At 37.7% G+C, this 11,297-nt stretch overlaps 1 protein-coding gene across 1 annotated transcript; it reads left to right on the forward strand.

Moving 5' to 3' along the window:
- The first annotated feature begins 2,278 nt into the window (after positions 1-2,278).
- On the forward strand, positions 2,279-8,222 carry LOC131975225 (calcium release-activated calcium channel protein 1-like). The gene is made up of 2 exons (XM_059337828.1): positions 2,279-2,624; positions 4,721-8,222. Exons 1-2 carry the CDS (start codon positions 2,511-2,513, stop codon positions 5,261-5,263), a joined length of 657 nt encoding a protein of 218 aa, XP_059193811.1. The 5' UTR covers positions 2,279-2,510; the 3' UTR covers positions 5,264-8,222.
- Positions 8,223-11,297: the final 3,075 nt, after the last annotated feature.

Raw genomic sequence — 11,297 nt, forward strand, 5'->3', positions numbered from 1 at the left:
ATCAAATTCAGCATGCCAAAAATATCAGGATGTCCTTAATACATTTTGCAGTGTACAAGCCAGCATGCTTTTCTGGCTATTGTGACAGTCCTTTGCACAACATATGTATGAGTAAGAGGGTGAAAGTTTAAGGCGCAATGCAGTGATGAAGTAGTATGTCCCAATCATATGCATGCTGCATGCAACAGTGTGTGCTTTGCTAGGGAAGCTGCAGTATACTAAAAGCAAGAAAAAAAAGTATGTGATTTGAAATGCTTCTGTTTTTAGCCTGCGTTTCTTTATTCCATTCATCAACTCCCCATTTCTGATTCTGTCCCTGAGATGTTTTGTGCTTGTCCGCCCTCAGGTGGTGGAGGACTGCTATGATGCTCTAAAAAAGGAATCGCTTTTCCTGTTGACTCATTTCACAATAGCAGAAGAAGTGGTTAGAGTGTGAAGTGACAGAGTGAGGCCTGCTAAACCTCTTCCTTAAATAAATGAATATATAATATAAAACAACTTTCAAGTAATGAAAGGCAGTTCATACTTCCTCCTGTGCTGCTGCAGCAGTATTACAACAGTAATAAACCTTTTAGTGTTAATGTGTTTTCATTTTCATTTAATTGAGTTTATCTTTACTATTATCAAATAAATCACTTCAACAGTTCATATGAATAAGCAATTAACATTGAACATCTCTCTGTGGTTGTTGTCATTTCGTGTCTCATTTTGATCATTTTGTTTGGGTCTTTTTAATTTTTGCACACTACTTTTTTGTAATCACCTTGATTCTCTAGATGCTGGGTGTCTCTGTTTGTTTTCCTCCTTTTCATTGTTATTGTGACTCACTGTGTCTCTCTGTAGCTATTTTGTATCTCTTTGTAGTTGTTTTGGTCTCTTTAAAGACTTTCTATGTATGTTTGTGGTGGTTTATGTTTCTTTGTGGTCATTTTGAGCCTTGCATGGCTGGTAGGTCTACATGTCTCTTTAGTGACATTTTGTAGGTGAAGGCCAGGGGGCAGGCACTGACACTTTGGGACTCTGACCCTGTGCCCTTTTGGCCCATTCAGCAATCCATCCAAGCCTACAGAAGAATTTAAGATTAAGATTTCCTTTATTACTCCCACAACGAGGACATTTCAAGTATTACAGCAGCAAAATGGATAGCAAAAAACAATACATAGCAAACAACAGTATAGAATAGTAATATAAGAGGTATTAGCAAATAAACAAGTAAAACTATAAAGTATTAACAATTGATAATATAAACAAGTAGAAACATAAGAAGTATTAACAATTCAAAACAAAAATAGAATGAAATAAAAAAAATGTATGACGTTTTTTATAAAGTTTTTTATTTTGTAGTATTCTTACAATGGACTTCTTAAAAGCTACAGGGATAGCTTTGATAACTAAAGAATATTGTCTGCATGGGCAATCCAAATAAAATAAAAAATAAACATAAAATGTTAATCCATTGAATTTACTAAAGCCCAAACGCATTTTCCATGCCGTCACACTGTTAACATAATCGCCTAAGTCATTTTTGTCAAAATTGTTTTTTTTTGCCTAAATCATCTCCTCATCGCCTACATCCTCAGTTGATCAGATCATGTGATTTTAAGATAATGGCCTATGTCAAGTGTGTGACTTAAGCGGATTTATTATGCCTAAGTCAAAATAAAATGTGACTTAGGCAATTTTTTGAACATGCCTTTGTGACTTAAGCAAGATATGGTAACACTTTATTTTGAAGGTGTCTACATAAGTGTGACATGAGTGTGTCATAAACATGACATGGGATGTGTCATGAACATTAATGACACTTTGAAGTAACATTAATGCTCATGATACTTGTCATGTCATGTTTCTGACAGGCTTGTGTGACTCTTATGTAGACACCTTCAAAATAAAGTGTTACCATATCTTGCTTAAGTCATAAAGGCATGTTCAAAAATTGCCTAAGTCATTTATTTCTCTTAAACTACATCATTTACACACAGTGTTATTACTATGCCAATAACCATCCTTTGTTACATTCTTTTTGAGAGAAATGATCAATAAATGTCACATGTTACACTTTTGGTGAAGTTGTTTGTGTTTCCTGCAAAACTTGAAAAAAATTAGTTAGAGGGTTATTTTAACAGGGTGACGATGTATTAAAGTGTTGAGACAGGCTACTCGTAAAAAAAACAACAGAAAACCCGCTTCATGACGAACTACCGGCACAAGGAGGCGGACTGCTGCAGCGCCTGCTGCGAGGAGCATAGGATTGTGGGTATCTTGTGTTTCCTGATAGACTCTGACAGTCGCTCAGCTGTTGCAGGAAAGTTTTGACATAGTTTTATAGCCTTCTGTATCTAGTGTTTATTAGATGTTGTATCTCTTCGGCAGCGAATTCCCTGCGAGTGCTTTTTATCTGTCTTCTTCATCGAGTGCCAGCCGCTAAATATACTCGGGTTTTATCTTCCTATATATTTATTTTTTAAAAAGTAAAGCTACTGGTACAGTAACTTGGAGCGACTTTCGGAATGAGTTTGAACGAGCACTCGATGCAGGCTCTGTCGTGGAGAAAACTTTACTTGAGTCGAGCCAAGTTAAAAGCCACCAGCCGCACTTCAGCTCTATTGTCCGGATTCGCGATGGTAAGTTTAATTTTTGTGGTTCCTGCTAACACAGTTTTTGCTGCATGACTGCAACCTCAATTCAGGTCAACAGCACAAACCCCAGATATACATGTGACGCAGATGATTGTTTTCACGGGCTGTGGCGGACTTGACACCTCGCAGGCCTAACGACTGCTGCTGTGCGTTAATATTTACCATTAATGACCCTTTGATTTCCGCAAGGACAGTGTAATAAACTTGAAAACAAGAAGGTCATATATGAAAAATAAACGGAACTCTTCGGTTTAGTCATGTGTGACTTTTCACAGATGTAGCTCGCGCTGCAACCGTGCATAATAACGGATCAAGAGCAACAAACAGTTCATGTAAACTTCAGAGGTTTTGCACACACACCCTTAATCCCGGGTTAATCTCTCGCTATAAAAAAAAATAGACCGCAGAGATGCAGTGATGAAGCATCCACACCGTTTCCGTTTTTAGTTTGATTATAGTACAATTCAAGGGAATAAAATGCACGAGACAAGCAAAAGAACTAGGCATACACTGCAACAATCAATTAACACCAGTTTTATCAAGTTAAATACAAAGTGTTGACAAATATCCATATTTATTTCTAAAATGTAGTATTAGACAACATGAATTGGTTCTATAAACTTTAAAGAACTACAGTCAACTCTTTACAGTGACAGAAATGTATGAAAAAGTCTTCACTTTTGGTTTTTATGCATTCTAGATAATGCATATGCATATAATTAATGCACAAATATGTAGCCTGTGTAAGCAAAGCAGTTACAGTAATGCAGCTGTCCTGCTTTTATTATAATTCAGCACCGGTGGAAGAAGTAGGCGAATTGGATCCTTTACTTCACTAATAGTACTAATACCACACTGTAAAAGTACTAATAGAAGTCAAGTAAAACAAGTAAGAGTCCTGCATTCAAAACATACTTCAGTAAAAGTATGTAAGTAAACAAAGTGCCTAAAGCAAAAAAAGCAACAACAAAAAAAAGTCTTTGTGCAGTAAAATGTTTCCTGTCAGTATAAAGAGACAACCCATGCACTACAAAATATAAGAAAAATCATCAAGCAAAGAAAGAAATATTGAAAAGCTTTTTTAAGGTCGACATGTTTCAACCATTGTAGGTCCTTATCAGAGCTTTAAACAAACAGACATCATAGGTGTGCCCTCACCTTTATAGTAACAACAGCCAATGGGAGGCAATCACATGTGGAAGAAGTAGCAAATAATAAAAACAACGAAATGACATGAGATGAGATTTCACAGAAAGATTAAATAAATAAATAAATTACATAAAAAATGGGAGATAAGAAGTCACAACGAAATCACATAAGGTTTTGATAATTGCTGGGAGAAAATGGGTAAGCCTACACAGAGAGTAAAACACTTTTTGCAACGTCTATATCCCCATTGAGACCAGGATACTTTTATTCATCCTGGTCTTTGGATCTAAATAGCTTCCCCGTCAGTGTTTTCTATTAGATATGGTGTTTTTTGCAGTTTACTGCTGTAGATGTTTAAGGTTGTGCTCATATTAACTCCTTTATACACCTTTGGGTAGTTTAATCTACAGCAATGCATCATATTCTTTAAGATCCTCATATGTTGGTAGTGTAGCTGAGAATCAAGTATCCCTTAAATAACTTTTCATTAGTCCTGTGTTGTGACGATGCATTTTTCCAGCTGATCCAAGAGAGCTTTTAGAGAGTTTATTTAGCTTAAGAAGTAGGAGAACCTTCTCCGCCCATAAAGGAAAACTTCGTTCCTCAGTTTATGACAGTATCCAATATATAGTAGTTTAAACTTTTGACAACCTGGTGCTATTTGAAAAAGATTTAGCAGAACCACATCTTCCATTTTTTCTTACATTTACTTTGATTAATAAACAACACAGCTGTATCTTGGAGATACCAAGAGGTAGAAAGCAAGCAACAATTTAAGTTGTCTTTGTTGGACTTTTTAATGCACAAACATGTACAGTGTTTCAAATATGACAGCCCTATTTTGTGTTATTTACTTATGCAGTTTGGTTGTATATGTTGATATTCAATTACCAAGTGTAGAAGAGACCCTTTTCTTATTATGGTTTTCCCAGGTTGCCATGGTGGAGGTACAGCTGGAGAACGATCATGATTATCCTCCAGGGCTGCTGATAGCCTTCAGCGCCTGCACCACCGTTCTGGTTGCAGTGCACCTCTTCGCCCTCATGATCAGCACCTGCATCCTCCCCAATCTCGAGGCGGTCAGCAATGTCCACAACCTCAACTCCGTCAACGAGTCGCCCCACGAGCGCATGCACCGGCACATAGAATTGGCCTGGGCGTTCTCCACAGTCATTGGCACCCTCCTCTTCCTGACAGAGGTGATGCTCCTGTGTTGGGTGAAGTTCTTACCCCTCAGAAGCCGCGAGAACAACGGTACCATAAGTTCCGGTGAGGCCGCAGCCATCGCTTCCACCTGCATCATGGTGCCGTTCGGAATTGTTTTTATCGTGTTCGCAGTCCACTTTTACCGCACACTCGTCAGTCACAAAACGGACCGGCAGATCCGAGAGCTGGAACAGGTCATTCAGCTCCAGAACCAGCTGGACCACCGGGCTGAGAATGATGACCTGAAGGCCGCAATCCATTATCCTTGATTACATCCAGTTAGCACACAACAGCAGCGAACATTCAACGCTGCCTTTTATTGTGAAATTTCTTACAAAAGCTTTATTTTTTATGTTTTTGAACTGTGCTCAGATGCTTCTTTTTTGGAATTGCAAGCTTTACCTGTTGTAGGTTTTAACTCAGTCCACTTTTTGGATAATGTCCACACATTATACACTTATAAATTAGGAAAATTGTTTAACCTTTAAGTTAAAGGTTAATCTTTTGCTCTCAGGCACTTCCGTTTCAGCGGCTTGTATCACGACATATCAAATCATATTGTGCTGTTACATTTTTCGGGGTTAAAGCCACTTAAAGACTTTACACATGCACTTGAGTGTACTATCATAAGACTTGGAGTGTTACCGATTTGTTCAGAGTTCTTGTAAAATAAAAACAGCCAGCTACAAATTACAACACAGATTTACTTCACAAGAATCGTAAATATGTGGTTGTGTAGTTGGGAACAGGATATTGTTTCACCAACATGAGGAAATTCTGTTTCAAATTGGTAGGTCGAAGATCCAAATCAGATCCAAACAATGACTAAATTAAAGGTGCACTTCCTTGGTTGAATATGGCCAGAACTTCTTGTCCATATTCGTCAAGACAAGTCAATTTTATTTATATAGCCCAGAATCACAAATCCCAGATTTGCCTCAAAGGGCTTTACCCTCTGTCCCTTGGCCCGTGTAAATTAAGTTTGTGGTGAAGCCTGTTCAGCAAACTGTGGTGCTGCACTGTCTTCATTTGTCTGCATGTGTAGCTTAATGGCTTAAGCGGTTAATTCTGTGCAGTTGATGGCACATTGTATTATTCACCACCACTGCAGCATCTGCCCGGGGCCTTAAAAGGGAAAGTTGCAACCTGTTATGAGGATGTACAATAAGTGTTGATGGTAAATGTAGAAGTTTGAAGCAATAAATACCCCAGTGCGTGCTATATTGACAGAGAAAGTTAAGTTTGCAATGTTTTACTTGACAGTCACGTATAGTTGGAGGCAAGAAAGAACTGTAGGCTACTTGAGATTGGATTTTTTGTTTGTTTTTACTGGCTGTTTTGGACTACATGTTTTTATTTCATTAACTGCATAGGTGCAATTCATAACCCTCGGCTACACTGTGTTTTAGCTTGCACGCAATGCATCCTGGTACACGTAGGCACTGCTGGCACAGCTCCACAAGCAGGTAAACTCCGCTTTTCAGATCAATATAGCGCACACACTGAGGAATTTATTGCTTTAATCAACTACAATTATCATCAACCATGATTGGACATGCGCATAAATGGTCGCAAATGTTCCCTTTAATAGTGACCCGTGGTGGTTTGTATTGATTTGTACTGTTCTCACATTTGCCTTACTTTAAAATGCTTGTTAGAAGCATAACCAAGACTTTATTACAGTATCAAGGTGTGAATTGTCTAACTGAAATATCATATTAATAACTTTTAACATGTTTTAAATCGAACAAGTTGCATATTTTAAAAACTTTTACAAGATCTGAGTGCATGGACTCACTGGACTGAACAGTTGCTTGTCAGAACTTTTTTATTTTCTCTTAGTTATCTGGCTCCTTTCCTTTCCCCATGGCTACATTTTTCAGTGTTCTGAACAATTAACAACTTTAGTATGCTATTATGATGAACTCCAAAATCTATATGCATAGGAAAATGAATAGTTGAGCAAAAGATTGTGGTGGTTTTTCAAAAAACAAATAGAATATATCAGCACGTTAGTATTTCTGTGCAATCTGAGGCAAAAGAACACACATAAATGCTTGTCAGCTAGTGCTGTTAACCAAAGTGTGTTATATTTCTAGCAAGGGTTCAGTGACAACCAAAACAAGTGATTAAGGGCTGTATTTTGAACCTCACAGCAGAGTCTGTGTTCCTTTTGTAAAATGAGTCTAAAAAATTGGGAAATTTTTCAATTTCATGTTGCTTTTACAAATATACTGTAATCCAATGGTTACCGGCTTTAAAGAAGTATTGTTGAATGCATTATTATAAAGCATGCACGTATTAGACATGTCTTATTTAAGTTTGTATGTAGTTTTGTACTTTTCATAGTTTACAAGTTTGAGCGTGTTCACACATTGTTTAGGGTACAATAGGGTACTGTTTCAGTGTGAAAATTAGGGTGTGTTCTTTTTGTCCTGTGGCACATTGTTGAATAGCTTTACTTGGGTTTGACCATTTTCTTTACTTTTCTTTATCCATATTTACTGTAACATCCATATAAAAGCTGTCAAATGTTCGAGCTCAAATGAGGAAATGTGCACATATTTAGAGCTGGACAACAATTTATCTGTAACAGTTCTCTCATGTGATGGTGTTGTGACAAAATGATAATTTATCATGTCCCATACTTGTAACATACTGTAATTATATCAAAGCAATGCTGTGTTCATTATTGCAATAGCTGTTTTGTCCCCCTTACAATTGATTCATGAGTCATGTTAATGTGCAAGCTCCCAAAATTTGCATTCAAATTGTCCTGAACAGATGATAATATCTCTGATGTGCAGCAGAGAACAAAGAGCCATGAGGGGTTGGTTACTAATTTACAGACGGTTTTGGAAAAAGTTGTTACTCTTATTCAAAGCACTGTTGATGGTGTTTCTTAAGACTTTTCCCAGGAAAAGAAATTAAGACATTATTACATTATTTACATACAACCGTACACACTCTGATGGAACTGCCACATGTACTTTTTTAGAAACAGATCATTACAAACACAGGCATGTTTGGTTCATTTGTTGTGGTTTATTTATTTAACCTAGTGTATGCTGTATATAGAGAGGTTTTTGTGTCAATGCACAGCTTTAAAGTGATATTTGTTTTTCTAGTAAATACTATATTGTATGTTTTGCTTATGTGTGGTGTAAGAGAACTGGTTAGAGTCACCAGGATGTTGTTTTTTTTTTGCCGGTTTGACAATAAAACACATCTGAGATGATTTGTGATTTTCATTTTTCATTTTTAAACATTTGCATGTATAAAAATGCCAGGAAAAACAAACAAGTAAGCACTTTAAATGTATCATATCAAAATGTATTTTAAACAATGTTGTCAAATGGAAAACCACACAGGAAATGTGTCCGGATATGTCAGTCAGAGATATGAGTACAGCACCGTACCAATTTCCTTCTGGCCTTCAGGAGAGTTTTCTTCTCACAAAAGAATTGTGACATTTTATCTAGTTTTAGCAAGTGATTTCACAGTAATAATAATAATGTGCATAGGTAACATGAGTTGGGCCCAGCAAAGTTTCTGTAGCTTGGTACCTGAATATACTGTATGTGATGGCAGATGACCAGAGTTTCTCAATCAGGACTTCGTAGGTCTGCTTTGCACCCAACAAAGATGATGGGCACCCCTTCACAGAAATGCTGGTCTTCAGGGAGCCTCTAAAAAAGTAGATGAACACAGTTACATTGTGGTATTACTGCACAAACTGCAAAATGATTGAGAGGTCATCCCAGTCAGATTTTGAGAAACAAAAAAGGAGATATTTCTCTCATTTCAGGACTTAAAGGGATAGTTTTGATATTTTGATGGGGTTGTTTAAGGTAACCAGAAAATTTCCTCTGGGGAAATTTTGAAAGGGCCACGGGGGCTACTGCCGGTGTGTGTACACTATGATGAGATTCTTCAAACTATGCCCTTTAACCTCAAAATGTGTGTGTGTGTGTGTGTGTGTGTGTGTGTGTGTGTGTGAGAGAGAGAAACATGTATGTGGAGGAGTGTGTGCGCATACGCGCGAATTTGTGTGTGTGTGTAATTAAAATCACATAAAGTTAACTGTGTGTGTGTGTGTGTAGCGAAAATCGCATAAAGTTACCTGTGTGTGTAATTAAAACCACAAAGTTACCTGTGTGTGCGTGTTTGAAGCAGGTGTATGCACGTGTGAGGAGTGTGCGCACTTACGCGCATGTGTGTGTGTGTGTGTGTGTGTGTGTATCTGTAACTGTAATCACGTCAAAGATCAAAGGCAATCAGATCAAAGCAATCAACAGAATTAACTGATACCACCTGTTAAAAGTCCGAAAGAGTGACAGCAGCCAGAGGGGGACTGGAATTTCTGGCCTTGAACAGAAAGCATTTTTGGCAAAACCATAATACCTATCATTGATCCGACTTCACTTTGAGCGTCCTGAGTTCTTCCTGAACGTCTACATATGTTTGTTTTTTTTTCAGAAAAATGAAAAAATAGCTTTGTTAGAGCGATCTAAAAAAACTGTTCCATATCCCTTTTTCAAATATCTCCCTGCATTTTTAATATGGGACCCAATGAGGCTGTTGGTGGTGTTGGTGCCGCATCTGTGCGTCGTACGCCCAAACTATAACTCTGACAGCTTTACCAGAGGATTGTGAGTGAGAAGACAAATTTTCCTACGTTTCTATGTATAAATTATTTCTGTAGAGTGAAATTTGCGGCCTGGAGCGCAGTTTTAAAATTTATTTTTTGACAGTTTTACCTCTCCCTCTACACTCTGAGCGATGACATCACACACTCTGACACGAACATTCTGTGCAATACACACCCATTATAATCTCAGAATTTCTCTTAAAATGATCATGGTCATTGAACAGGGATAGATAAAAAACTATATGACCTATCGAAACGTGGATTAATACACCGATACACAAGACTTGTGTCTACTGTTTAAAGTTTAAATGGAGTCCCTAGGTGAAATTAGTCGGCCGCGACTTATGTCGCGAAAAATTCGGATTCTGTAGAGAAAAGTAATAGCACACCGATCCCGATCAAACCGCACGTTTTGATATGTAATTTGTCCTGCAACTCTTTAGGTTGTAGGACTAGTAGCGGGACGAAATTGCGTCCGGAAGAGGAATAAGAAGAAAGGGACCAGTGCTCGGTGCGATTGCCCCGAGGCCCTAATTATCTATCATCAGTGTATGACTTGCACTAGATGGGAATCAGGCAGGAGTACAGAGAACAGAAGATGTTCTATGCTCCCTTCAAAGCCCCCAGACTCCAAAAACAGTAATTTTATCCTCAGCATGTATGAAAGTAAACAGGCCTGTCTCATGGCAAGGTAAAGCCGGGAAACTATTCCAAATATGGTGTACACTTACACTGCTTAGTTTCTGTGCCTGCTTGTCCAAACTGAGGGCATGCTGACTGCGATCTACTAATGCACTGACTATGGGCAAGAATTTTATGCATCCAAATGTCCCAAATTTTTGCCCCAAGACCTCATACAAAACCCACTTAAATTACTATTAAAGAAATAAATTGGAATAATTGAATGAATTTATGCCAACCCTGATATCCTCCTTAAAACACTGAATATATAACTTACTAATATCTTTATGAAGACATTATAAAGGCTTGAACAACACATTACACTGTAGCTGAATCAGCACCACGTTAACACCATGGTAGGAGAGAGGAGAGGGATGAGGGATAACATCAAAACCTGCATTTGACTTTTAAAGTGCACCACTATCAGTACGATCATTTGACTGCCAACTATTAAAATCAAACCAGAGCAATAACCCATATAGTGTTTATTATTATTTTCACTGTTCAAAGGGGGTAAAAAAGCATGTGATTGCATTCCTCTAATGCAGTTGAGGAATGACGTCACAACTTCCACAGGAATGAGCTATGGTGAATTTGGGTAATGTGGGACACTTTTTGCAATTTTGACTTTGTTATATTTTTCTAAATTTAAAAATATTTCATGTAATTTCAGTCACATGACATCCATGGTAGACCAATAGTAAAGGTTTTGATGACTATATTTACTTTAAGCAGGAAATAAACCAGCCAAACCTTAAGTGTCCCACATTACCAAGTGTCCCACATTACCTGAATCCACCCTACCTGTTCTTGAGTTCACCTTTGAGGTCAAAAACGCCAGTAAAGAATGAAACCTCACCTGAACTGTCATGGAGATGTTGCCGAAGACTGTTGCCCTCTATATCTTGTACATACAACTTTTTTTGTCAAATACACATGGGATATGTTCCTGAAAGAAAGGGATTTTTTGT

Source organism: Centropristis striata, chromosome 7, assembly GCF_030273125.1.
Source record: "Centropristis striata isolate RG_2023a ecotype Rhode Island chromosome 7, C.striata_1.0, whole genome shotgun sequence".
NCBI lineage: Eukaryota > Metazoa > Chordata > Actinopteri > Perciformes > Serranidae > Centropristis > Centropristis striata.

Bases quoted from the DNA above. Each gene is read 5' to 3' on its own strand.
- LOC131975225 (XM_059337828.1), top strand. From the start codon at position 2,511: ATGAGTTTGAACGAGCACTCGATGCAGGCTCTGTCGTGGAGAAAACTT. The intron at 2,625-4,720 runs GTAAGTTTAATT...TGGTTTTCCCAG, and splicing joins TATTGTCCGGATTCGCGATG to GTTGCCATGGTGGAGGTACA.